At 40.5% G+C, this 27,117-nt stretch overlaps 1 protein-coding gene and 1 long non-coding RNA gene across 3 annotated transcripts; one reads left to right on the forward strand and one right to left on the reverse strand.

Moving 5' to 3' along the window:
- Positions 1-724: 724 nt before the first annotated feature.
- tspan17 (tetraspanin 17) lies at positions 725-17,676 on the forward strand. 2 transcript variants are annotated; one of them, XR_015063255.1, is made up of 9 exons: positions 725-1,278; positions 7,262-7,312; positions 8,752-8,898; positions 9,691-9,861; positions 10,244-10,369; positions 12,023-12,064; positions 14,279-14,395; positions 14,590-17,122; positions 17,209-17,676. XR_015063255.1 is itself a non-coding variant. In XM_085902980.1 (8 exons), the coding sequence occupies exons 1-8, from the start codon at positions 1,195-1,197 to the stop codon at positions 14,653-14,655; spliced, it is 804 nt and encodes a 267-aa protein (XP_085759106.1). In that variant the 5' UTR covers positions 725-1,194; the 3' UTR covers positions 14,656-17,676. The 2 variants fall into 2 exon arrangements, 1 of the variants encoding a protein (XP_085759106.1); XM_085902980.1 differs by having other exon boundaries at positions 14,590-17,676.
- Positions 8,397-12,746, reverse strand: LOC147060740 (uncharacterized). Its single transcript, XR_015063256.1, has 4 exons — positions 12,622-12,746; positions 9,814-9,955; positions 9,677-9,752; positions 8,397-8,868 (listed from the first exon to the last, which is right to left on the reverse strand). It is a non-coding gene; the product is annotated as an uncharacterized LOC147060740 (long non-coding RNA).
- Positions 17,677-27,117: the final 9,441 nt, after the last annotated feature.

Here is a 27,117-nt window from a genome sequence, read left to right on the forward strand (position 1 = left end):
GTTTTGGGTCATTTGTCATGTGCACTGTGAAGCTGTGAGGCGTTATCCTTTGAGTTTTTGTAGGATTATAATGAATGTGCATACGCGGTGTAACATACCAGTACGAATAATACAGAAATGAGTTATTGTAACCTAAACCTTCAAATAACACATTCTGCAAAATTTTTTTTTTTTGGACAACCAGCATCTGGAGCAACTGGGAGTTCAGCTTCAAGATGCTTCAACATGGTCACAAGGGCTGAGGGTCATATCAAATGCACCACCTGCGGCCCTCCCTGTGTGGAGTTTGCATGTTCTCCCCGAGCCTGCGTGGGTTTCCTCCGGGCACTCCGGTTTCCTCCCACATCCCAAAAACATCCTTGGTAGGCCGATTGAGCAATCCAAATTGCCCCTAGGTGTGAGTGCGAGTGCAAATGGTTGTTGGTCTCTGTGTGCCCTCCGATTGGCTGGCAACCGGTTCAGGATGTCCCCCGCCTACTGCCCGATGACGGCTGGGATAGGCGCCTGCACGCCCACGACCCCTGTGAGGACAAGGTGTATAGAAAATAGATGGATATATCAATTGCACGATATTAGTACTATTTGAAAGTAATTATACAGTGCATTATGTGATCAAGGCATATTTTGTTATTAACGTCTATAACCGCTCGTGACTTTGCAACTAAATCCCCCAAAGTTGCGAAAACCCGTTCTTTTAAGTTCTTCCTCTTTTTTTTTTTTTTTTTTGAAGTTCTACCTATGGTGAAACGATTGAGGCTCAAGCCTTGCTTCTATTTACTTGTCTCACTCCAGCTTGGACGACAAATGATGACGTATGGGTGTTGTCCCGTCTCGAAGGGGCAAATATAACGCTGCGCTTTGTTATTCTCTTTCGACTTGACGCGTGTAAACAAAGTATAGGCGTAATGCGCACACGACTGCGTGTATTTGTAGTTCATGTTGTTTTCTTGTAGCATGTAATGCTAATGGGAAAAGTTGTGTGTTAGCTAGCCTAGCATGCTAATGGTCCAAACGAAGAAGGCTAATTATGTTTTTAGCATCTCGGTCTGCTCGGGTAGTAAACCTATTTTTGTTTTCTTATGGAGCGAGCTAGCCGTAACTTTGGGTGTTTAGCAACTTCGCTTTTGGTCGAGTTTATCCCACTACGAGCGTAGTAGTTCCTTATCTTGCTCGTTAGCCCCTATCTTTAGAAGAATGAACAGAAAACACAAATATAAAGGAGCAGAAGTCAGCTGCTGCGTCAAATACTTCCTATTCGGATTTAATATTCTATTCTGGGTAAGTAAACACGGTCTTTTGAAGCATTTATGGTGCATATAATCATACAGTGACGCTAAATTAGAAGTAGCTTTGTGTTCGAAATGAGATATATTAGCTTAACGTTAGCGTTGCTCAATACTTTTTACATTATCCACCAACACAAACTGGAATGGTTCATGAATGTACAGTAGTTGTATTAATTGGATTATTTTTGTTTATGTTCATATGCTTACACTATTATTAGGCTTGTTCAATCTGCTCGAGAGGACGTCATCGTAGTTGACTGATTATGTACATAAAATCTCGTATTAGAATTTTCTTTTTTCAAGTCTTCATCACGTCCCCATGCCTATTTCTTTGTTTGCCACATGTCAGTTTTGCTGATCATACCTAACAACCTTTGAAGCCGTAAAGTGTTTACGTTACATAAAGAAAGGTTAGATCATCTTGAGAAAAATAATAATTGTAAACTGCTAAAGCAGCTGGAGGAGTGCAGTGTTGTTTTAGACATGGCACAAGTTTCATCTGCATTGAGCACTCGTCTGCCGACGTCATCTTTACAACCATCTCTTAGCAGCAAAGTTTCTCTATTTAGACCCCCCTCCATCCCCTCGGCCGTCTGCATAGGCCCCAGTGTGACTGGTATAGTTGTGTAATGTGTGTGTGAGCCACGGGGTCTTCCCACGCACATGCTTGGAGATGACCAGGCACTCTTCCTTTCACGTGCCTCTTTCACTCACTCCACCACTATAGAGGCTGGCCTCTGGGAAAGCATTGTTTCTCTCCCGTCCACTCCCATAAATGCACAAAGAGTGATGGTGAGAACAATGACTCGGGCGAGCAATGGTTGGGCTGTCTTGGCTCATACATTCTGCTTGTGTCTGGCTCATCAGCCACATATGCAAATGAGCCATTCCTCCTTATTCCCATCATTTCCTTACCACCTCCAAGTGTCCTCCAAACTTGGGAATGGTAATATGCGATGACGTGAGCTTCATGCTATCAGTTATTTTTAAGAGTGAATGTGTTGAGGCTTGTTTTCTTCTTGTTTCACATTTTGACTGAACTACAAGTCCTGTATCTGCATTTTTGGTGAAACAAGTCTGTCTTCTTTTTCTGTTAGTAATCGTCACAAGATGTTCTCTTGTTGCATGAGCTATGAAAGTGGACCCGTCAGACAAGCCAGTCCATTGTTGGAAAGACAGCAATGGGGTTTATTCTCTTCAAATCAACCCGTTTGTTTTTCCTGCTGTTCTCTTGTCAACCTCGACAATGGTGCCTAAAATAAGACTAACATGCCCAAGAGTATAAATATTGTGAGCAATAAAACCCTTTCTACTTGGATTCTTCCGGTGCCCATGTATGCTCGGTGTTGACAGCCAGGCATTCTCTCGCCCGGGAACAAAACACATTCTGTGGTCCCTCAGAATAGACACATTTCTCACATCCACATAATTAATCACATTTTCTGCTTGAGCTGCAGTAATGTTTGGAAGCTCCGTGCTCTGTAATTAACAGCGTGTTAAGCTCTAACCAGGTTGCTGAGTTGCTTGGATGGAGGCTGTGTGCTGTTAGCCAGCATCGGCTCACAGTGCACGTGCCTGATTGGCAATAAAACGAGTATTATGTGTGAATTGACTTAGTGGACGTTAATTGTTCATTTTTTTCCCTCTCAAGTCATCTTCCAAGATTGCTATTAAAGAGAGCGTAAATTGTTTGAATTTGACATCAGTTGAGTTTGTAAAGTAGGGCTGGATACAGTAATCGATTAATTGACCTTTTCTGTCAATTATGTGGATCTGATTGTCGATCACACCTTGAAGCAACTGATAAGCACTGCTACTACTGGTGCTCAGTTTCGGCAAGTTTGCAGTCTCCAAACGACATCCATACACTACATACGAAAAGTTAGAGGTCATTTACTTTTGGATAAAATTTCAGGATTAACCTCAAATGTAATGTATCCATTACAGATGACCTTTGGTATTTAGATGGTCCTTGTGTATGTGATATTCACATTTTGGCATGTAACGTTACAACAATACCTCACCGTTGCAATATTTAAAAAAAAAGACAGTCTCAGCGGGATGTAGCCACTCATCACAAAAGTGTCTGAGAGTGTCATCGGCAGGTTGAGAGCGGGAGATCCACAGAAATCCAGACAAGCGCATAACCATGGACATAAAAAACAAAACACAAATGTTAAATGTTACCTACAATTGGCTGTGCGTTAAAATTAGGGCTGCCATGATATTGCTTGTTGAATATCTCAATATCAATATTATTGCCATATGACACGTGCCCAAAGAAATTACATTTTTACTATCGAATGAAATATATTTTTTTTCATGCTAAAAAATAAACCAGCTCAATGTATTATTAGCTAATTAATTTCAATTAACCTTGATATCAAATTCAGAAGAAAATGATTGCATATCTCTGCGACTTGGATACTGCATGGGTCAGTATCGTCATATCAATATGGTTTTTTTTATATATTGTTGAGCTCGTGTTGAAATGAATATTTTCTTTTCTAAATCCTGATCATGAAAATATTTAATAATAAGATAAAAACTTTTATGCAGTTTCCTAGATGAGAATTCATTATCTTAATAATTAACTCAATTGGATGTTTATTATTATGTTTAACCTTTGTTCACTCGAAAGCCCATTGCAAGACGATCGTTGACGTTAATAGAATTAATTGATTCTCTTTTTCGTATTGATAATCTCTGTGTTAACAGACAAAATTGGCTATGCTTTAAGCCACTCCATTGTGCTCTAATGACACGGCCAAATTATGACAGAGCTTTCTTTCCTGCAAAAACTGCATATAAAGGTCTTTCATATAAGCAAGATTTCTCATAGCTATGAAGCTAATAAGGTTGTGTGTGTCAGATTGAAGGGGTGTGTCACTCAGAATGTTTTTAACTACAAAGGCCAACCAGCCTGCGGGGGATGTGCTTCTCAGGGCATTAATGTTTTCCAGATTTCATCAAACACTAGACATTTGGCATTCTATAAGCCTGCGGGGGGCTTTTCTACAATTGGATTTTAATCAGCGTACCGTATTTACTTTTTTCATTATTCATCAGACAACTTTGACGCATTAAAACGGGAGTCATACATTTTTCGAGTCATCCATTTTTTTGAGCAGCAGCTCTAATAATACCCCGGAGAAGCATTAGGGGGATTTTATTTGATCCAATGTTCATGAATTAACCCCGCGTAATAAGCATAGTTTCCATGCAATAACTCAAATGCTTGATGAAGGCACAAAAAAAAACCAGGCAATGAAATTAATTTAAAGACAAATGTATTCTAAAAGTGATTGAATACTTCTTTCATGAAGCAAAGCGAAAAGATGCTGTCTAGAGAAGTCCACATTGTCACATTAAACTGTTGGGAAATTACACTGTGTTGTAATACAGTTCAGACAAAGGGAAGTTTACTTCCTTTTAAATGCAGTTGTAAAGACAAACTCACTTCAGTCAAGCAGTAACCTGAGAGAACATTTGTTTTAATATCCTAAAAAAATATGACAAGGCAAACTGTCAGTTTGAAGGTTTACAATAGAAGTGTAAGGAAAGACCTCTGTGACTTCATTACGCGATGCAGCTAGGCTGTTGTGTTCAGAATACAGGCAAAGCAAGTCCTTTTATTTGAAGGGATTTTGAGCAAAGGTGATGTGTTCTGCAATTTCCACTGATGTGTTCTGCAATTTCCACTTAGCATTTGCTTGTCCGTACTGCAAACCTTTTTCTTGTTAACATTGATCAATAAGAGTATAGCGATGTTGTAGTTTGTTGTGACTCAACGCCATGTTGCCTAACAGTTGATGATTCACAGTGCAGTAAAAGTTTGACAAATTCAAGGCAGCGGCATCTCCGTGTCTCCGGAGAGCCTTCAGTATCTTTAACTCGGTGCAAACAAATGCCGACTGGTTGGTCAATGTATTTCATCGATGCATAGTATCTGTTGTGCCATTTTCTTCTCACTCAGGCGAATGTATCCGTTTCCCGTCAGTGATTGGGGAAAGACCAGAATGTCTCAATCTTTAATTATGTCTCATCATTATGATCTTAGGTTACACAACAAGTGCCTCTTACCGCAAACGGAAATTGACCACACCTTGTCAGCAACACAAAATATGATTCACACAGGTTTATCTCTCTTACCAACAACAGCTTGAAATGCGCCTGTTCTTCCTTGGGAGAGGAGATATTGTGTGATTTGTCTGTTTTGAGATGTAACCTTCATTTAATACATGGCTTCACATCAGTGGCAGCCATCTTGGTTATTTTTGAAACTCCATTCCGTCAAACTTTCAAGCTGGAATAAGCGTGAGCTGGCAATTTGTTTTGATAGCAATCGGATTACAATCACGTTCTACTATTTTCAGGCGCAAGCAATGACAGAAAAAACATTTGATTCAATCACCGAAAGCAACAGCGATCAATTTACTTTGCAGTTTAGTGTTTTGTGTTTGTTCAAGAAAGGGGCAGATGTAAAAATGGCTTTTTTTTTTGGTCAAACGCTAGGGTCACTCATAATGTATTCCCTACATTTGCATCTTTGGCCATCTAGGTGCAGCTCATGTCTCATCTGTCTGGCGTCTGTCTATTTGCGGGAAATGGTTACAAATGTAAGGCAGGCTTTTATCACAAATGCTGGTGTATATCTTTCACTTTTGCCAAATGGCGTTGTACTTCCAATATGAAACCAACACTGAAACACATTTAAAAAGTCAAAACGCCATTCATCTATTTTTGTGGGGAAGTCGAGCCTCAGATGACTTTGGCCAAGCGGTGGGCTACACCCAATCACAGGCCATCCACAAAGAAACAAACATTCTTTATTCAACCCCAGCCACAGCTATTTGGGAAGTGAGAGTGAAATACGAGTATCAAGAGATTGCTAGCAGCTAATGAAGACAAGCGGTATAGAAAATGTATAGTTATTGTTAACCTGCCCAAGCGCAGACATTGCTTGTTTGTTTTGTTAGCAGACTAGCCTAAAGCTGCTGCCAAGTTTCGATGGAATGTAAGCCTTTATTGTCCGATGAGAGCAAGACCTTTCCCTCGAATTTCACTCTATTTTATCCTCCTAAGAAGTGTTGTAATAACGCAAGTAAAATAAAGTCAGTGGTGTTCCTTGTGAGCTAGGAGAGTTTTGAAAGAAAAGGTTATATGGTTTGGTTATATATGTGTAATTATTTGATTTAGGGTTAGGTTTCTGTCAAACTGGGAAGTAAACATTTTGCTTGCCAAAAAAGCAAAAAAGTGATGTCTGGCAACTGGACAAATTCAGTCATCGAGATACCACTATATTTCAAACAATAATTTAATCGCACCTGAAGTTTTTCTTATACCATATGATCCATCATATAATCTCCACTAATTTTCATTTTGTAACAGCTACTGTCTTAAAATGAAATAAAATTAGATGCGTTATTGTAATTGATTAAATTAGATTGATTAAAATCAGAAAAAATGTCTTTTGGTTCTAATTGGTCCCAATCATGATCAAAATATAATATGAAACAATACTTTTTGTTTGGGGTTTTATATGACGTGGTCTAATAAAGGAGCCATCGCAAAAAGTTTTTTATTTTTTTAAAATTTTCCTTAGTTCCCCCGGCATGCATCCCTCACAGGGACAGGAAGCTAATGCTGGAAAGATTTTTCCCTAATCCTCCGGATATCGCATCCTCAGCCTCTTAAGTGGCCTGGAGCAATGAATTCAACCTGCAAATGCAATGATTAAGTCTGTCCACAGGACATGCTGTCAGAATTTAGTTGTCTTTGAAGCCTCAGAAAACCTGTTTTCCAGATTTAGCGCTTTGCTGTGAGATTAATTTCCACATGTAGACTTTGCAGCATTCATTAGCATAGCCGTGTTTAGATTCATAATTGTTTGTCTAAGGTTAGCATATAGCACCTGTTAAATAGTTAGCGTTCTGTCTAACGAAGTCTCGTTTTCTTTGTGTTTTGTTTTTCAGTTACTAGGAGCAGCATTCCTTGCCATAGGCCTGTGGGCATGGGCGGAGAAGGTACGTTTCAACACATGCACGCAAGCACGCAGTGCTCAGGAGAATAGCTAGCATTCTTCCAATAGTTGAATGCAACATGCAAAGATGAATTACAGGATTAGGAAAGGCTAACATTTTAAAGTGTAGCACCTTTTATTTTGAACCCACCTATTTCTTTATGGCAGCAGAATGATTGGTACTGTGATATGTGGTAGAAATGATATCAATTTGGATCATGGTGAAGATATGGCCATAAAGCTCGTTGATGTCATCGTTTCTGACAATGGCTTCGTGGAGAGGAACGGTACGGGAGCGTGAGCACGCCACGTACTATCTCATTATTCTCAGTGTTTCAAGTTTGGGGGAAACAGAGGTCTTTTGGAAAAACTCCCAATGGTGTCGCTAAGTGTATTCGTAACAGTATTTGAGCATGAAAGGGCACTTTTTTGTCATTAACCTCTCATTATCAGTGGATCAGTAAAAACAAGTACAATGTCTTCAAGTCCAGTTACCAGTGAATATGTTCATTAATTATCTTGAAATTATTATACATGCCAGTTCCCTAAATACTGTGTCTTTGTGGTCGCACGTTCTGATTAGTATTATGTGGTCATGAACTCTGTGCAAATTGCCTTCACTTCGAGTCTCTTTGTGGAACAGTTTGAATAATTTAAAGGGATTAGAGCTGAATGATTAATAGCAGGTATAGGATTGGAATAATGGTTGGGTTGTTTCTCTGGGATTTTAAACACAACTACATTTAGCTATCTACTGTGAATTTGTCTTTTCAGGTATTAAAAAAAACGTTTGAAGGCTGTTTCTTATTGCTGGCCATAGCCTAAAGCACAATAATCATTGTCATTATCACATAATGATAAAAATACTGAAATGCAGTGTGCATGTAGGTGGGACTGGTTGTTTGTCTCTATATGTGTCCTGCGACTGGCTGGCGACCAGTTTAGGTTGTAATCTGCCCTCGCGACCCTGAACACAATAAGTGGTGATGAAAATGGATGGATGGATGGATGGACATTTAAAGGGAGAGTGTACTTTGATTTGATCTTTGGTATATCATACAACGCGGCACTCTTAACATCGGCAAAACGGTAACCGTTTTACATCATTGTGAACTAACAGCGCATTTACTGTAAGACGGTTTAGTGAGAGCATGGTGGAGCATTGGCAGGATGTGCAAAGGAAGGGGGTGTTTGTGAACATTGGCAGAACCCTGCGAACTACACTCGTTATGTGACAGCGTTATCAGTGGGATCAAGACTTGCCAGTAATAGAAATAAAAACAGTTTATTCATCATGCAACCACCATTCTTCTTCTTTTTTTTTTTGGTGCAGCTTTGAGTCTTAGCTGTGTCACAAGTTGAGTTTTAAATATTTCTCTTTGACATCTCATTTGATTGAAAGATCATTTTCCACTGTTGTCTTTATGTCTCTTCCTTCCCCAGGGCGTGCTGTCCAATCTGTCATCCATCACAGATCTTGGAGGTTTCGACCCTGTTTGGCTCTTCATTGTTGTCGGCGGGGTCATGTTCGTGCTGGGCTTTGCCGGATGCATCGGAGCTCTGCGGGAGAATACGCTCTTGCTTAAATTTGTAAGTGACTTTCAAAGGCCACACACGCACGCACGCACGCACGCACGCACGCACGCACGCACGCACGCACGCACGCACGCACGCACGCACGCACGCACGCACGCACGCACGCACGCACGCACGCACGCACGCACGCACGCACGCACGCACGCACGCACGCACGCACGCACGCACGCACGCACGCACGCACGCACGCACGCACGCACGCACGCACGTCTAACCACTTGAGAGATCTTTAGAAGAACAGTTAACCCCCAGAGCAGAGGCTGCCAAAGTCGCAGGTGTCGTGTCTGTGACTCACTTGAAGAGAATTGGCAGTTGGTCCCGCAAACAAAACAAAACGTGCTGTCTCAATTGCAAACATCAAAGAAACAAGGATCCAAAAGCTCCCAAACGTTGTGTCTGTGCCTTTTGGTTTGGAAATGACATGAAACACTTTTGAAGTCCAAATCAACAGCTACATTTTGGAGAATGTATTTTGGTTCGGCTGACAGCTGACGCAGACAAACCCGCCGCTTGCAATTCTGAGTAGCTATTACCTCCAGCCGATTTCCATTAGTAGCAGTAAGTCGGGCGTCAGAGAGAGGAGCTAATAGAGCTTTGCTACATTAATCATTAGCCTGTCTCCACCTACGTTTACTGTGAGGGGATGATTTAATGCGACCTCTGGGACTGCGGTTTTTGCCAGGCAAATTGAGCCTTCCACCAGACCATCTGACTAACAATGCCAGTAAAATGATGTAATATTAAGTGGTAGTGACGCTCTGTGTGTACTGACCCTCTCGCTTTTAGTTCTCCGTGTTCTTGGGTTTGATCTTCTTTTTGGAGCTCGCCGCGGGAATCCTCGCCTTCGTCTTCAAGGATTGGATCAAAGACCAGCTCAACTTCTTCATTAACAACAATATCAAGGCTTACCGGGATGACATCGACTTGCAGAACCTCATTGACTTCGCCCAGGGATATGTACGTCTGCCGCCGCCGCCTAAAGCAACAGTCCGCACAGCTTTTCCAAAGTCTTGTCTGGGGGCAGATGTTCTAGACAAAGGGGACCAGTCTGCTGCAAATGTCAAAATGAATATGATTGTGTTTATTCAATTATAGGAGGTGGCAGAGATAATTGGTTCCCATGCGTAAACAATGGGCTTCGTTATTACATAAAGCCGATTAGCTTCTCTATTGTCTGGTATCAGTTGGCACTATCTCTGCCACCGTTAGCTGCCAGCCCACGCAAGCATAGCCTGGGCAGTCCTCTCTGAGCCTTTCCGAGACCAGATCAAACTAAATCCGTGTCTGTTGCTTGTTCACTAATTGCCAGTTACATTTCTGCCTGTTGTTTGTTTCTTAGTGGTCATGCTGTGGCGCTCACGGGCCAGATGACTGGAACTTGAACATGTACTTCAACTGCACTAAAGAGAACCACAGTCGAGAGCGTTGTGGTGTCCCCTTGTCTTGCTGTGTCAAAGACCCTGTGGTGAGGCACTGAAACCAATTAATGCGGCATGGATCTCAAACAGTGGACTCTCTGAGGTCAAACACAATCTGTTTTGCTATTAACCTCCACTGTGTTCATTTAGATTCAGTTCTAATAATGGGAAATTAAGGAATCGCATTATAAAACTTCAATTAAGTGCAGGCAACATAAGAAACCTAGAAAATCTAAATACTGTACAACAAAACATTTGCTGAGCGAGATTTTCTCGCTTGTGATGTTTTCCATGACCGTGGAGTACAGCGTAAATACCCGTCCATTGCGTGGGGTTAAGTTCCATAACAGTGCTGCATTAAGTGAAATCCGTAATGCAGAAAAACACAGAGGTATGCTACTAATAAATAAAAAAAAAAAACTGAAAACAAAGCGTTTTCTTCAAAATAAAAGCTAATAAAAACTATCCAACCTGCTCTAAAAACTGACTGTATTTTTATGTGTTAAAGAGAGTAAAAACAAAATATAAACTACGTTGTAATAAAAAATCCCAAACTATTTATAAAAAAAACTTGTTTTCAACTCAAATTATATAACACACATTTAAACATGTATAACATTAAGAGAGAGCAACATTTATCATTAACAACTATTACAAATAGTGTAAAAAGATGCTGCTGGATACATACATTCCCTCCCAATAAAGATGTGAAGTCAAGTCAAATTGACATATATAGAGCCTTTAATCACAAACACGTCTCAAAAGGCTTCTTTTCTTTCTTATGTGTTGAAATTGACCATCAAATGTTCCACCTACACCAGTACCAGTTTTCTGAAGTTGAGCCGTGATTGGTTGTGACCTAAAACCTAGCAACTGTGATATCATTTTCAGTCAATAGCAAATGGCAAAATGACCGCCGCCTGAGATGGATAAAAAAAAAACATGGATCTTGCCTATTTAATTCATATTCCACAAATGAAACATAAATCTGAGCACCGTTTTGATTAGTTGGTCTGGACAGAACAAATTTGGGTGTTAACTTGTTCTTTTAGCTTCCTCTCATCTCAGCCCTTCTACATTGGTGATGAAATATTCTTTTACAAGCAGTTGCTCGCTGACTGACTTTTCTTTTTTGGCTCTACCAATGCTGTTCGGAAACTGCAGTGCAGACCAACGTCAGGATATTACTTTGCTAACATTGCATTCCCTAAAGGAAGGGGAAAGTCGGAAGTGAATCAGCAAGTTGAGCAGCGCACTGTCTCTCTACTGAAAGAACACAATCAGCAGCTGACAGAATGATAGCAACGCTCTGATTGGCTGAATCAGTACACATGGGTAGTTTTTCATAATGCGAGGGATATAAACTCCAAATACCGCCGGCAACATTTTTTGCAAACGATGAAATACAAAGAAATCCATGAAATACTATGCCCGCCAATCCGGAACTCGCGATGGAAGGGGTTTCACTTTAAGTTTAGTAGAGATATGCCATTTACGTGAAAATTTGGTCAAATTCTGAGTTGTTAATCTTAATTGGGATTTGACTTTTGAGGAGTTAATCTTAATTGGGATTTGACCTTAGAGGTTCCACTGAAAGATATTCATTTGTGCTGCTTAAGTTACACAATTGTAAAATAAAAAAAAAAAAAAAGCAACTGACAGACATTATCTCTTGGTTTCATTTCTCTTTTTCTTAAAAGGGCGTCGTCAACACCCAGTGCGGTTATGATCGACGCGAAGAGGTAGGTCTCATCAGTCATGTTTTATGACCTGTCTCTACTTCTCTCTGCACTATAGTTAGTCATAATAATTGATTCTCTGATTGTTCATAATTCATACATAATTCTTGATAGAATCTTTAATTCAGTTGATTGGGCAGAACTCTCTGATAAGACATCTTTCCATGAAGTACTTTTGCCATCTAATTCAGTCAATAATTTGGTCAGTTCATTTTGCTTCTAGTAGTAGGCCTCTCGTCATAAAAATCTTTAATTCACTTATCCACCGCCAACCTTCACATCTGTGTTAAGTGAATGTTGATTTGGGAAAAAAAAAAAGATGTTTTCAATGCCGTCCCTACGCTGCATTCTATATTTAATTCAGACAGGCCAAGGTCAAGATAACACACTTGATGGAAATTTCAACTATTTTAAAATTTCACATGGCAGAGAGCATGGAGCCGCCCATTTTTGCAGAAATCACAAGCTTCTTTGCGCACAAGGTCAAGCTGATTGAAACGACCTGAGCAATTTGCAGGGCGATTTGAATGCCTCATATACATGATCAAATAATACTCAACAGAGAAATGCTCCAAAACATCAGTAGAGCATCACAGCAGAACTTGAGAATCCACAGAGTTAATTACCCAGGCTCCTCTGCATGCTTCCTGCCTTAATAACAGATTGTTCCTCTAGCAGGTATAATTAGCCTCCCGTTATAGCCTGGAGTGCAGCCTTACGCCACTCTGTAATTGGCAATCGGCTGTGATATGCCAGTCCGCTCTTTGTGTGTGTGTGTGTGTGTGTGTGTGTGTGTGTGTGTGTGTGTGTGTGTGTGCGCGCGCGCGCGTGTGTGGGTGGGTGTGGCAGTTACAACTCACTGCACTGCAGTCCGACAGATTGCTTGTTGCTAGGCACACTGCAGCACGGTGAACCGCCGGCTGCTGAGTAGGTATGAATTCATTTTCCTCGTGTCTGTTTACGCCCCGGTGACTAATATTTTGCCGGAGCTATCAGTGATGCGCAGCTTGTTTATTGAGAGACTCTGAGAATGCCGCAGTTTGACCACGGCGGATAAAAAAAAAAAAAAGCTTCTGAGAAAGTTGACCGCCTGAACAACTTGCTACAAAGTAGCAAGCTCCCCTTATTGGTTTAAAAATTAGCGTCCGGCTGTGCTTTTGAACAAAATGTCTTTGTGGTCTGAGGTTGCACACTCAACTCATTTACTTTATCTATAGAGTACTTTAAGCTGCCCACCGAATGTTGCACATAAAGAAATCTAAGACATATAACAATGAAGACAGTTACAACTAGAAATGAAGAACAAAAACAATGCTGTTAAAGCCAAATAATACAAATGTGTGTGCTAAGGCAAGTTTTGAAGATGGACAGACGAGGGGCTTGCTGAAGATTTAACTCAAGGGCATTCCAATGAGCGGGACTGGCAACGGAAGAAGCTCAATAATCCCACTCTGATACCCCACGTAGTCCTCTGAACAGCGTCTGATCCGTTGACCTCAGACACTGGGCACGTACATAGAGGTTGACCACTTTGCTTCATTTTCCTTATCGGTCAAGACAGTAGAAAGTACAGGAGAAGCCTGATTCGGTGGGCTCGTAATCAACTGACCTCATTTGAATGCCCGTTTAACCGTACCTTAGTTCCAGAATTGGCTGCAGTTGGCTAAATGGCCAGTAAATGGCGCTGCAGCTTTTTTGTTCTATCAAGGGTATTGGAATGAGTGGACGTTGGCTTAGCGTTGCCCGAAGCAAGCAGCCTAAGAGGAACATGTCATAGCTTGCTATTCATACCTATAGTTGTGTTTTTTTTTTTATATTCAGGCTCTAGTTTTGTACATGTCTATAAATTGAAGTTCCAGCCTATGGCACAAAATGTATTTTGTCAGACACAAGAAATGGACCGGATCTATGGTTCTATCGAAGCCCGAGAGTGACCTCTGTGAAACACACCCACGTGTTCTAATGGAAAGAGTGACTCAGCCATCACTCACATTTTCCTGTGACACTCGTTACCGTTTGTTTTGTCCTGTATTAGTCATAGGTCAGAGTTCAAGATGTCTGTGTCATGTCAGAGCAGATTACTTGTGTGCTTTTTGAAACATGTTTTTTTTTTTTTGCCCCATTCCTGGAACTTTGTTGTCAGAGCAAATTACTTGTGTGCTTATTGTGTTTTTGCCTGATTTATGGAATTTTGTTTCCCCACTTTGCTTTGTATAGAAGCTGGATCAACAAAAATACATCTTTACCAAAGGCTGTGTGGGGCAGTTTGAAAAGTGGCTGCAGGACAACCTCATTATTGTTGCTGGCACTTTTGTCGGGATCGCACTTTTACAGGTAAATATACTGGAAATGAAATAACCTGCAGGAAACCAGTGGCCATTAGGGGTTGTGATTTTATGTTGTCACTGCCACCTTGTGGTGAGATCGCCCTGGTTGAGCAAATCCCCGCAGTCTTATTTATTTTTTTTTTATTTAATTTAATATGGCGACCCTTAATTCTCTCATTTCCTGTGTGTCTTCCTCTCCAGATTTTCGGAATCTGCCTCGCTCAAAACCTGGTCAGCGACATTAAAGCTGTAAAAGCCAATTGGTGACCGCCGGGGGAGGTGAACTGAGGAGTCCCTCAGAAGCCCTGCAGGTCTCTGAGGCGGCGCTCCTGTCTGATGTGTAGCTACTCTGAGCTAGGTCGCACATCCATGTACAAAAAAACTCTTCCTTTAGTAGGCTGTGGGAAGCTGTCGGAAGGGAAAATTCCCCAAACAAAACCTTGTTTTCCCCTCAACTGGGATTTTACGAACACCATTTCATCCAATTCCCCATCACCGCCACCTCAAACAAGTGCATTAATGGCACGACGTTGCACATGGATTCTTGTCAGATGGGGAATTGAAAGCCATCGAAGGGACTACAATGAAGAAAAATGCCCCCCTTTCTTTCAGTCAAGCGTTACTTACATTTAGCTAGGGTTCCCGTGGCTCTGTTTGTCTTCTCATTGGTGACCCCTGAGCCTCAGGATGGTCATTACTGACACTTCAGATGTTTCGGGACATTTAAAGCCCAAATTGAAATTTAAAAAGTGCCATTAATCTCCAGTTGATTGTCCCCCTGTCTGCAACAAGCCCGCTATTCCTCAGGGCCTGTCTGAAAATCGATTGTTTAAAATATATTTCCCTTTCTGTCCATGTCTGGTGGGAATTACAATGGACATACTTTATGCAGAGAGAAATTAATTCTGGAACTGTTAATGTGATAGGGGTGGCTGGGTTAGCCGCTATGGATGTTTGTTTTCTTTCACAGCATCCCTCAGGCACATGGATGGGATTGTTGATTTGGGGGCCTTTTACCACATTTGTCTTATGCTTCAATTCTATTGCCAACAATGTGTTTAGCCTTTATAGTCTTCTTTCTTGTAGCTACATGTATAGAGATTTCCAAAAAATTGCAGCTTTGTTACGAGACCAATCAGTCGGCAACAATTTTTGGCTCATTTTTAGCCTCACCACATAAAATTGGTCGCCCACAAGCAAAGGTTTTCAACTTTGTACTTATTCAAAGAGCTGACTTTAGTATTAGCATTTCTATATAGGCAAAATGTGAATTGACCGTCCCTTTTAACTCATTCACTGCCATTGACGGCTAAAAGACAGACAAGATTCTTTTTTTTATTGGAGTAGCAGTGGATGAGTTAATTTGGAGAAGCACAGTTTACCCAAAGAGAATGAACATGGTTGTAACAAGAAATACCATTTGTCATCTACGCAGTCGCATCGATTTGTTTGGGATGGTTGAAATAGATTAGGAAACCAGTCTGTTACATTTGGACATTGTCACTATAATATGATTGCTGCTTGAACTTGAACTAGATTATTAGACAATAGCGCACTTCCAGGCTCTTATTGTCATTTTGCCTCATGCTAATGAATCATTCAGACTATTTGTTTCAATTTGCACCTCGGCCGTTCTGTGTCTCTTCTCATCTTGAGCTGCGCCTTGTCCCCCCCCCCCCCCCCCCCCCCCCACTTGTCAGACAGCACATCAAGCCCTTTGGATTGTCATCCCGGCGAGCTGTTTGTCTCTTTGCAAGTGATGCAGCGCTCTTTCAACATGTTGGTGGGGATGCGCTCAAGTATAAGCCAAAATAATAAGCAAAAAAATGAAACATGAGCCGCCTTAATATTCTGGGAACAGCACAGCTTTTTACCTGTGGAATACATATCTGGAATTTCAGTCTGTCGCGCCGTGTGATCTCAAGCGCCGTGTACATGTCACATGGCGCGCTCGCCTACGCGCCCGTGTTTGGTAGCCTGTCATGCCGATGTATTTTGACACGTTCGGGTTGTTTGAACAAGACGCACAGCAAGTTATTTGTTTTCCAACTAAATTCTCACAACCTCTCAGTGCTGATAAACGCTTTTCTGAGCTTTTTAGACGTCATTCGTAGGTAAGCGTGGGGAGAAAACAAATCTGCCTTCAGAGCCAATGTATCGTTATTTAGAGCATCAAACACCAACTTGCGTATGCTTTCACTGACTACAACAGATCTTGAGTTTAATCCAAAGCTGTCGTTGACGCTCAATGAAATAAAGCACGAGTCGCTTTGTTCAGAAAGCTCTTGAACTTGCGTACCTTGAGTTTACAACACCTGGTAATGTTTTCAGTGTGGTAGGAGATTGTGTGTGTGTGTCTATTAAAAGAGCAATTCCAGGGGAAGTCTTACCTTCTTGAATGAGGCAGATGCATTGCCATACAAGCTAATGGATAATGCCATATTATTGTGTAGCAAAGTTTTCTGAATTCTCGAAAGTTCTAAGTGAGTTTTGTCCCCCCCCCCCCCCCTCTCTCCCTTTAAATTGTGGCTTTAAATGCCTTTTATGACAGGAGGATGAACAAAGCTCTTTCTGCTTTGTCCTTGTATTATAATGGCCTTGCATGAACTAGCTTGTTAATTTCCCAGTTTTCCCGGTGGGCATTTAAATCATTCCAATGGAGGAGCCTTATGCAGCCCATGAATGTCAAAGTGGGAAACAGCATGGACCTAGCACACCCTTCCTCACGCCACAGGTTAGCTTTATGCAGTGCACAACACAAATGAGGAATGTGAATCTAGAGGTGTTGTCAGTGACTTTTTTTTTTTTTTTCTTGTCTAGATTTAAAAGTAAGAAAGAAGTTGAACATTCCGTTCTGTTGATAATTTGCAAAAAAGCCATTGTCCAGCTATAAAGTGTCTTCAGGGAATGAGTTGTGAGAAACATCATCACCATCTTCTGGCACATTTGACCTCACCAGAGGTTGACCCGGGGCCATCCTCGGGTTAGCATTATTGTTGTTAGCAACAGAAATGCTCTTTTTCCACACAGACCTCCCAGGTCTCAACCCTGTGTCCGTAATAAAATGTATATTACCCGGAATTCAATTGATAAAATGCATTTCATGTCTTGCTTTACAGAAACCACTGAACTTTGTAATCACCGCTCGGGTGTTGGCCTTATGAAAAAGAAAAAAAAACGAAAAAAAAAACATCCTGTTTGCAAATATGGAAACTGGGACATGGTCTGTTACACTGTATATTGTGTTGAAATGTGCTTCTTTCATATATTAAAGGATTTATATTCTAACACCTACTTTTTTTTTTTTTTTAACACACCCATTAAGGAACGGCGATGCTTCGTGCTTCACTAGTTTGCTGGTTTTGCATTCTAAATTAACTCGCCACACTATAGGGTATACCTGATCAATCAGGATTGGTGACAAGTATTGGCAACAGATTCTTTTACTCAGCAACCTTAGCCGTACACATTCCATTTCTAATATCAAATACAATGGAGCACAGTAAATACCGAACCTTTGTCCCCTTAATTGTAATTGGAAAAAAAAATCAGTTCCAGGGTCAAATTGTCACCTTCATTCAAAGGCATTGTATTTGAATATTTTAATGTTTGTCTTAAAGGGTATTGTTGAATTTCAGAATCGCCTGCACCCTTAATAATATCAATATCGCATCACTTACGTTTTTTTTTGAGGGGGGGCGGGGTTTAAATGGGAGTTTTTGCTCAACATTTGGATACATTGATCTTATAAATCCATACGTATACAAAACGGCAATGACTACAAAGTATGTATTGTTGAATGATAAGAAAATATTGGGGGAAAGATAATTTTGGGACTCTCTACACCGATTTATTATTTCAAAGTGGACTCCAACGATCCACCATGAGGAATTTCTACAAAGGTGTGGTGGAGAACCCCGAGTAGAGTGGTGAATGTTTGAAAAGATGACTTTGCTTAGAAGCCCTATCATGACACTTAACCAATAACCCTAAGCCCTTACCCTAACTGCTAACCGCCAACCCTTCTTTCAACCCTAATTTGAAACCCTACTTTAAAACCCTAAGTCTAGTTTGAAACCTTAACTCTAATTTCCAACCATTTTGTGATACACAAACCTTAATTTAAAACCCTACTTCAAAATCCTAAATCTAGTTTCAAAAGATGACCTTAGTTTGAAGATCCACACCGACCCTAATCTCTAACCTATTGCTAACCCCAAACTCATCCCCTTACAGCCCTAACCCTTACTAATAACCCTTAACCTGAACCCTACTCCCTTACCCTAAACCCCGATCCCGTCGAACCCTAACCCGTAATCTTAACCACTAGCCCCTAACCCTAGTTTGAAACCCCAACATGAATTTGAAGCCTTACTCTGAAACCATAACCCTAGTTTGAAACCTTAACCCTAGATTTAAACCCTACTATAAAACCGAAATGTAAGTTGAAAACCCTACTTTGAAACCCTAACTCAAAAAGATGACTTTAATTTGAAGCCCTACTCTGACACTTAACCATCAACCCTAACAGTAACCCTAGTTAAAAACCCTACCTTGAGTTTGATGAATGCAACAAAACGGACTGTGGGGAGTCGACCATAACAGACATTCCATCTGCAGGAAAAGAAATAGGGCTCAGCATCATCAGGGACTCCACCCAAATCACACACCCTCTCTTTGATCCCCTCCCCTCAGGTAGGCGGCTACAAAGCATCGACTGTAGGACCACCAGGGGTGATCCAATTCTGCCTGGAAATTGTTCAACTGCTGAACTCCCAACAGTGAGCTGCAGTACTGGTATGCCTACACTGCAGAGCCTACACTTCATCCCTGCAAAATGAAAATTATTCAATATTAAATGTTTTTCACCTGATAATTAAGCCTTCATTAAAGTGTTTGAATTGAAGAGGCCCCGAGATAAAATTCTCATTTTTTTTTTCCCCTTTCGTTTTATGATTATGAATATCCCAAAAATATATATTCCCTTGCCTGTGCTTTGCACTCTTAAATGGGCTGCTTTAACAAATCTGCTATGATGTCACTAACCCTGCCTTTTTGGGGTTGTGACGTCACTAACGCCGCCCTTACTCCGCCCTTATAATTTTGAACCCATCCCCTGCCAAAATTTTATCACAATCAACTGTGCAGGTGCAGCAGGAGATCAACACCTTCTTTCTTCTCCCTACACCTGAGACATAGCAAGGGCTGTAATTCAACTTTATTAATGCAATGCATATGTCCAAACAACTCAAAAAACATGTATTAGTTTGTGGAAATCATTGAACTGACTGACTGCTTGAGCAATCTGGGACAATACAAATGGACATCTTTCACTTGTCCCTGGACTGATCCCAACTCCATCTGGAATATAACCCTGGTCAAGTAAGTCTATTTTTGGAGTTATTTCCTTCAGTGTGTGTATACTGTGGCCTTCCATGAGTCGTTCGCTTTGCAGCTCAGAACCTAGTTGATGTAACATCCATGCTAGCCGGAGAGCCTGTAGAGGAGATATTTGGAGGAGTGGACCTCCAGGGAGGGGAGGGCATATTTCCTAAGGTGTTGACTGTGAAGACTCAATATGAACAGGTGTAGCAAAAGCATGTATAAAGGTGAAACAGGTGAGCCTTGGCCATGGCTACCAAAATCCACTCGTAAAATGCCACCTTCCTGGAGGAGCCTGTAATTTTACAACATGTATTTTGATCAAGTTGTAGGGCTCCCAGAGGATGCTTATTGTCGTTGCTGCAAAGCCCAAGCCAAGACTCCTTTAACAAGCGAGCGCACCCTGTAGTGAGAGGTGAAAGTACCGGGTACTGAGAGCCAATCATAAAGAGAAGAAAGTACAGCAAAAGTTGAAGAGACTTACAAATTATTTGGGGGAATCTATCATTTATTCTTTCATAGATTCACATTTCATCTTGCAGTAAAAACTTTACACTGAGATTGATCAATCATGCCGACAATATCAATAAAAACTAACTGAGTTGATCATTTTTGCCATAATTGTGCAGTTCTACCAATGATTGTCATTGTCTTTAATTACGATAGGATTTGAAAAGATTCTTAGTGTCAACATTTGATATAGCCAATCGGTAGCGTTATCGATATAAAACGGTGATCAAAAATGTCCTCTGTTGGGAACAATTGGAAGGGCAACGCTTCTCTTGCATTATTGAATTGAATTTATGACGTCTTGACTTAGCCAACAGAGGGAGACAAATAATGACCCGGGCGCTTTCCAGTCTTAAAGTTAGTAAAGAAAAAAAATGAGTCGGCAGACTTCAGCAGAATGTGACGTATGCTTGCCATTGGCGGCCTCGGATCATGAGTCAAGCCCCGTCCTTTTGAAAAGTTCCCATCAAAGAAAACAATGACCAATGCATTAAGATGTTCTTTGAGACTTTGCCTCAAAAGAAAAAGGCCATCTGAGCTCAGGAGTGTCTGTCTAACAGTAGAACAACAAACCATCATCATCTAATATTGAAGGTCCTGTGGCCCTAATGTTGTGGTTTCCGTCTTCAGGATTAATGGTAATCTAAAATGCGCCTGATAATTTACAGATTTGATGGCGTACCTGCGAACATAAACCAGACTATTTTATGGCTGCAAGGACAGCAGCTTCCACTCAGATTGTTCCTGTTTGATTTGATTCGGGCAGACTATCTCATCGGACATTATCTGTCCAATAAATATGCCTTGGCCTGTTTTGTGTGTGTGTGTGTGTGTTTGTGTGTGTGTGTGTGTGTGTGTGTGCGTGTGTGTGTGTGCGCTGGAGGACGCATGGAGGGCTGTTCCAAACCACTTAATTTAATAATGTTTATTAGGTGCAGTATGATATCACTGCTACTCCATTTTCTTACCTTTTCAGCAAACTAATCAATTTATCTGCCATATATCTCGTTTTATCGCCTGGTGCGCCTGTTGGTGTTTTGGCTTCCCCACTCCCTTCAATAAACCAATCCGACGCCGATTGTTGTCTGTAATCTAATATGCTTAAATTCAAAGCCTTTTATTTCTGATTTTTTCTTATCAAAAGGCTACGCCCTGTTTATGATTAGATACTAGTGAAATCCAGAGCTGTCTCTTCTTCCTTGTGGGTATTATTTAAACTTGATTTCATCTTTTTACCAGCTCCTCTGTCTTGTGGTTGAATGAGGATGCCGATGATGCTTTAACATTGTCGCACGTATAGATCCCAATCTCCAATACATTTTTATCAAAGATAATGTCGCGAAAGGAACATTGCGATGGTTCATTGCAAAATATAGGATATCATTGACTGACTTTGACTAATATGTATAGTGATTACGCAATCCCCCTTTACTTGTAGTTTTCAGTGCTGTTTATCTGTACTGCGCTTTTTTCCAACACTCCAAAGGGAGTCGACAAAAATTTTCGGGAGGAGGAGGGCAACATACTTGTGTTGAATGTAAATACCACGAGTAATAAAAGAATCACTACCACGACATCATTTGCAGTAATATTTGCACCTATTTCAGGTTCCCATGCAGTATAACATTTCCTTTGTTGGAAAGACACAATCTCGAACTTCAAACTCTAGACTCTGAGATTGGTTGTGACAAGTAGCCGCGAAAGAATGCAACCACTGACAGATAATGAGAAAAGTCCCTGTAGGCATCCACGAGGAGAAGCTCACTCTAGCCCCAAGATAAGGTCGTTATCAATTTCTTTTACTGATGCACCCGGTTCGGGCCCGAGCTGTTAAAGGCTTCTATTCACCAGCCGGTGATGTCACATCTGCGTCATCCAACTTGGGGGAACAGACATCACATGACATCACTAAGCTCGTCATCCTCTTCATGTGCTTTCTACACATGTGCTTTGAGAAAATACCTGTCCTCTTGATCTCTACTGTGTTATTATGTTGCTGTAAAAATGTCCTTTGGGCGGTAGGGCTCATAGATTTGCAAAGTTCAAATTGCTTTTTCATCACATGAGTCTATATACTGTGTGCCGCTCAAGTTGAACAACCCGGGGATCACACTATTTGGAATTCTGCCTCGTTTTTAGAAAAGCGATGCCTCTGAATTTGACTTTTGTTTTTTCTTTGCTCTATGATTGAAAAATCAAGGACTTGTCTCAATAAGTGTTATGTAAAAGAGAACATTAAGAGAAGAATAACATGTATATAGCATACGGTAAATTCAACGCAATGCCACCCAAGCTCAGGGTGCTTGTTCTGAAGTATCAAATAGAAGTATACAAACAACTACTGGGTTTTTAGTTAATTTTATTGCTAGTTAGAAATGAGATCTTAAAGGTTAAAGGGGGAAAAACTGTTGAAGGTGCAAAAAAAAAAAAAAGGAGCATATAACCTAAATCAATGAAGGGGCAGTTCGAAGTATTGAATTTTTCATCATTGCTACTTGAGAGCCACACACTTCCAAAACAGATGGATAGTAAAAATGCTTTATCAAATATGAAAAAAAATATGTGCACATATGCAACATGTGTGCTTAATAAAGTTCATCTTTTCATAACACAGTACATTTCTCAATGCATGTATGGAAAAGTCCTGAGCCAACAACAACAAAAACTCGCCAGCGCAAAGATAAGATAATCTTTATTGTCCCAAATGGGAAATTTGACTTTCATGGTTTTTTCCATAATTATTTTGTCCTGATACCAAGACAAAATAATATCTGACTGACTTAGCCCATTTGTTCTGCTCCTAACAGGCCTAATTGGTTGCAGTCCCAATTGGATGAGCCGTCACAATTATATGGCAAAACTGTGATTGAATCAGAGTCCAATTTAATCCATGGCAGGAAGGATTATGGCCCGGTGAGAAGACTCTCAGCATCGTTCTCAACCTGCCAGTGATTCAGTGTGAGGAGTGCGCCTTGGGGTTGAGTCCAAGCAGGAACCCAATCCAGACAGATTCACCAGTACTTTCCGGACATAATCACAGCATAGCTAATTGTGTGTCAGTCATTTTAGTCCAGTTTTTATCTACGCTGCGTATTGCCGTGATGCTTGGAAGGTGTTTGACTGAAAGACCTAAAACATTTTGCATATGTGCACTTCTATGGAAGATGTCAAGAAGCCTCTCTTAGGAGGTTGGTTGAATTAGTTCTACAAAATGATGACGGATTCCCACATTGCGTAGAAACCTCAAAGCAGCCAGACGCTTCTTCAATGAGCTTCAGAAGGATGCAGAGTGTGTCATTTCTGTATTTGTAGATGTTTTGTTCCCTCTGAGCTTTAATAACTGCTAATTTGATGCCATTTACTTACATTTCTCAATGATGAATTGCCTTCTTATCCAAAACTCCCCTCTGTGCGATAAAGTATTCCCTTCAATAACTCTAGTAAAAATAACTTGAATGAAAGGCATTGAATACCCGCCTGACTACATTCTTCAAATGTCTTGATCATTTGTGATAATGCTGCAATTCCCTTGCCCTCTTGTCAAATTCTTATTTTTTACCATCGTGTCCCCACTTTATTCTTTGTGGTCATTAAAAAAAAGCAAATAACTCAAGCAAACATAAAATCCCTTTATCCACAAATTGAGAAAGCTCGAAACTGTGGTGAAGCTTTCCACTGTCTGGCATGCAGAAATTCCACCAAGAGCACCAACAGAATACAAAAGAGCATCTAGAACATAAGACTTGCCTTTTTTTTTTTTTTTTTTCTTTCAAAATGATCACAAACGCATATGAATGATTCCCAGGATTTTCGGGGGAATATTCTATGGCCTCATGACGTTTGGCATCAATGTAACACAGCATCAAATTGTGGTAGCGGTGTGATGGTTTGGGCTGTTTTGCTAATCCAGGACCTGGATGAATTGCTTTGATTAATGGCGCCATGAATTCTTCTCTTTACCAGAAAAAGGGAGGGAAGAAGGTTTGGCCATCAGTTTGTGAGACTTGAAGCATACTTGGGTTATCCAAGACAAGCTTGCAAGTCAACTTCTGAAAGGCTTAAAAAAAAAAAAAGGTTTTGGAGTGGCAAAGTCTGGACTTGAATCTGAATGAAATGCTGTTGCATGCCCTTAAAAAAAAAGCCACTCTGTGTTTGTACTGATCTAAAGCAATTCTGTGAAAAAGAGTTGTCCAAAATGTCTCCATTGAGATATGAAATCCTTATTGGCAATTATAGGAACGCTGCTGCTGAGAGTGGTCCAACCAGTTATTAGGTTTGATAGTAAGTACTTCAACACGCAACACTGCGTAGCTCTTAATATTTTTTCTCATCCATCCACCGCTTAATAAATAAAACCACCTTTTAAAAACAGCATGCCACTGATGCACTTCCGTGCTCACATTTCCAGGTGATTTAAAGGCAGACAAAAGATGTCCTACTTTGTCTCACACAACACAGGCCTCGGCTCGTAACGTGCGTGCCACACTTCCTCGCCGGCTTCTTAAATCAGTCTTTATGTCTTCCAGTACCGACAAATTAAACTGTAAAAGCTTTTTAAAGGCCCGGAATGGTGTTAATGAACAGGTAATGATCATGTTGCCGGGATATTTATTGATCATGTCTACCGTGAAGGAATCAACTAATGGTGCTGTGACAATAGCTAAATGTGAGGTTGTAAAAATCTCGACACATGTCGCGCACCAATGAAGTTTATATTGCATCAAATGGGGCTTGTAATGCTCTGATGCGTATAACCCCATCAACCCCGAATATGTGTTCATGCTGGCTTGCATAACATTTCCAATAATTGAGATGAGTGCAAGTCACTCTTTTCATGCTAAAAAAATAAATAAATACTGTGATGAGAAAGGAGTGTGTCTACAAAACTCAACATCACCAGACACTTCATATGGGAAACAATGCACTTCATTGATGGCTCAATATTTCTTTACAGTGCTTTCTTTTTGTAGTCATTTAATTTAATTGACTTTTTCATGATTAGGTCTGTCTGTATAAGAACTGTCAGTGGAATACGTGGAAGGGAGTTTGTGAGTTAAGAAAGACACTATTCATTGAATTAGCATGACAAAACATGTTGTGGATGAATTGACATGAAGTGGGCAATAATCCAATGTCCAAAATGTCGGGCCAAAATCTCATCAATCACATTTTGGTGAGTCTTGACGTGTGGCCGTTATTTTTACAAATGATTGACAATTCTAAAGTGTTGAAAACAAATTGCTCTTTTTCATGATGCAAAGTTTGTTCAACCCTGCCATTTTGGAGGGGGCTCCTGAAAAGTGATGATTTTGGCCCCCCCCCCCCATATGTTTGCAAAAAGTGGCCGTATAGATCCCAGCTCACCAAAGACCCCAATGAGAACCACCAGGATAGAAAATGGATGTGGAAATATTTGTCAGTGTAAATTGCACGTTTTTCTTTTTTTAATGGATACATTCTTCCGTAATACCTCACAGTCGAAAGTGACAAATGAAATCACAAATGATCTTCCGTAGGCTCCTCTAACTCTTGAGTCGAGTCGTCAAATGTTAACTTGGCTTTCATCCCCATGTATGTCTAATAAGAGCGCTTGCATGAAATGTCGAAGCAGCTCTCATCTCTGCCCCATTTATAGTCCATGTACATGTATGATTGTGACATATAGCTCATTATATAGACTTTTCCACCTGTCAAAGCGTTTTGCATCACTTTTCGTTACTCTCTGATCATCATTTCAGCTGCAAATTATCGCTTAGAAATAAGCGACGAGCCGCGGAACGGAATAGAACGTGAGTCGAGTAGGATATTTTCAAATCACCTCACAAAACAAAACAGCTGCTCCACTGGGAATTTGACTACATTTACATGTTAAATAATGACCTGAGGCAAAAGTTAGACGGGATCAAAATACCATTGTCATTTTTCTCACGTTGCACCTTGGGTGTCGAAGCGCACAGAAAACACAAAACACATTCTCGGCTTTGTGTCACCAGCTGTCGTGCACAATTTGACCTGCTCACTGCAAATTTTTCCAGGGCTCTTCCATGCTAGCGATGCCACAACTTGCATATAGAAAGCAGAGCTGTATCTAACTGGCTTTAATGAAAATTGTATATGTACCTCCAAAAACCCACTGCACACTGCTCATAAATAGATGAACACAAACTAGCTAACATGATCTTATTTTGTCAATGGAAATGCTCCAGTTCAAAGCATCATTTAAATTATGTAGAATAGCTTCTATCAATGTATCAAGAAATACAGTGCAAACTCATCCACTTTGACATTGTCATTTTCTAATCTTAACCGAATGCCTCGATTCGGTCTAATTTACTGTCTCCGAAGGAAAACGTGTCTGGTGGACAGGATAAAAAATGTGGCATTTTACAAACAACAAATACAATTAAAAACAACCTAGACATCTTGATGCACTTTTAAATAAGTAAACAAATAAATACTTGAACTTTTTGTGGCATTGTTCAAATTTAGAAATGTTTATCACTTCAGGGAAAAACTAATTTAAGATAATATAGTTCTCAGTTAATATAGTGTAGAACAAAAGGGACAAGACAACCCTCACATAAAAAGGCAATGAATAGAAGTACATCAGTAAGTTAAACATATCAAATTAATTGGTAATGAAATGGTGGTAAAAAAAAAAGAATGGCTAAATTGTCTTTTAAATTGGAGAATTCTGAATGTGTTATTCCAACGGCAACTCAGATTGGAAACACATTTCTCTCCATTGTGAAGCAGCTTGAACAGCAACCGGTCCAGACAAATTGAATGAATGTTCCTCATGAAGATTAAACAGAGATTTATCTGAACCCAGTGCAT

Source organism: Syngnathus leptorhynchus, chromosome 2 (assembly GCF_054491065.1).
Source record: "Syngnathus leptorhynchus isolate UIUO chromosome 2, UIUO_Slep, whole genome shotgun sequence".
NCBI lineage: Eukaryota > Metazoa > Chordata > Actinopteri > Syngnathiformes > Syngnathidae > Syngnathus > Syngnathus leptorhynchus.

Excerpts from the sequence above, each read along its gene's own strand:
- tspan17 (XM_085902980.1), top strand. The coding sequence starts at position 1,195 with ATGAACAGAAAACACAAATATAAAGGAGCAGAAGTCAGCTGCTGCGTC. Across the intron at positions 1,279-7,261 it reads GATTTAATATTCTATTCTGG|TTACTAGGAGCAGCATTCCT; the intron begins GTAAGTAAACAC and ends TTTGTTTTTCAG. Across the intron at positions 8,899-9,690 it reads ATACGCTCTTGCTTAAATTT|TTCTCCGTGTTCTTGGGTTT; the intron begins GTAAGTGACTTT and ends TCTCGCTTTTAG.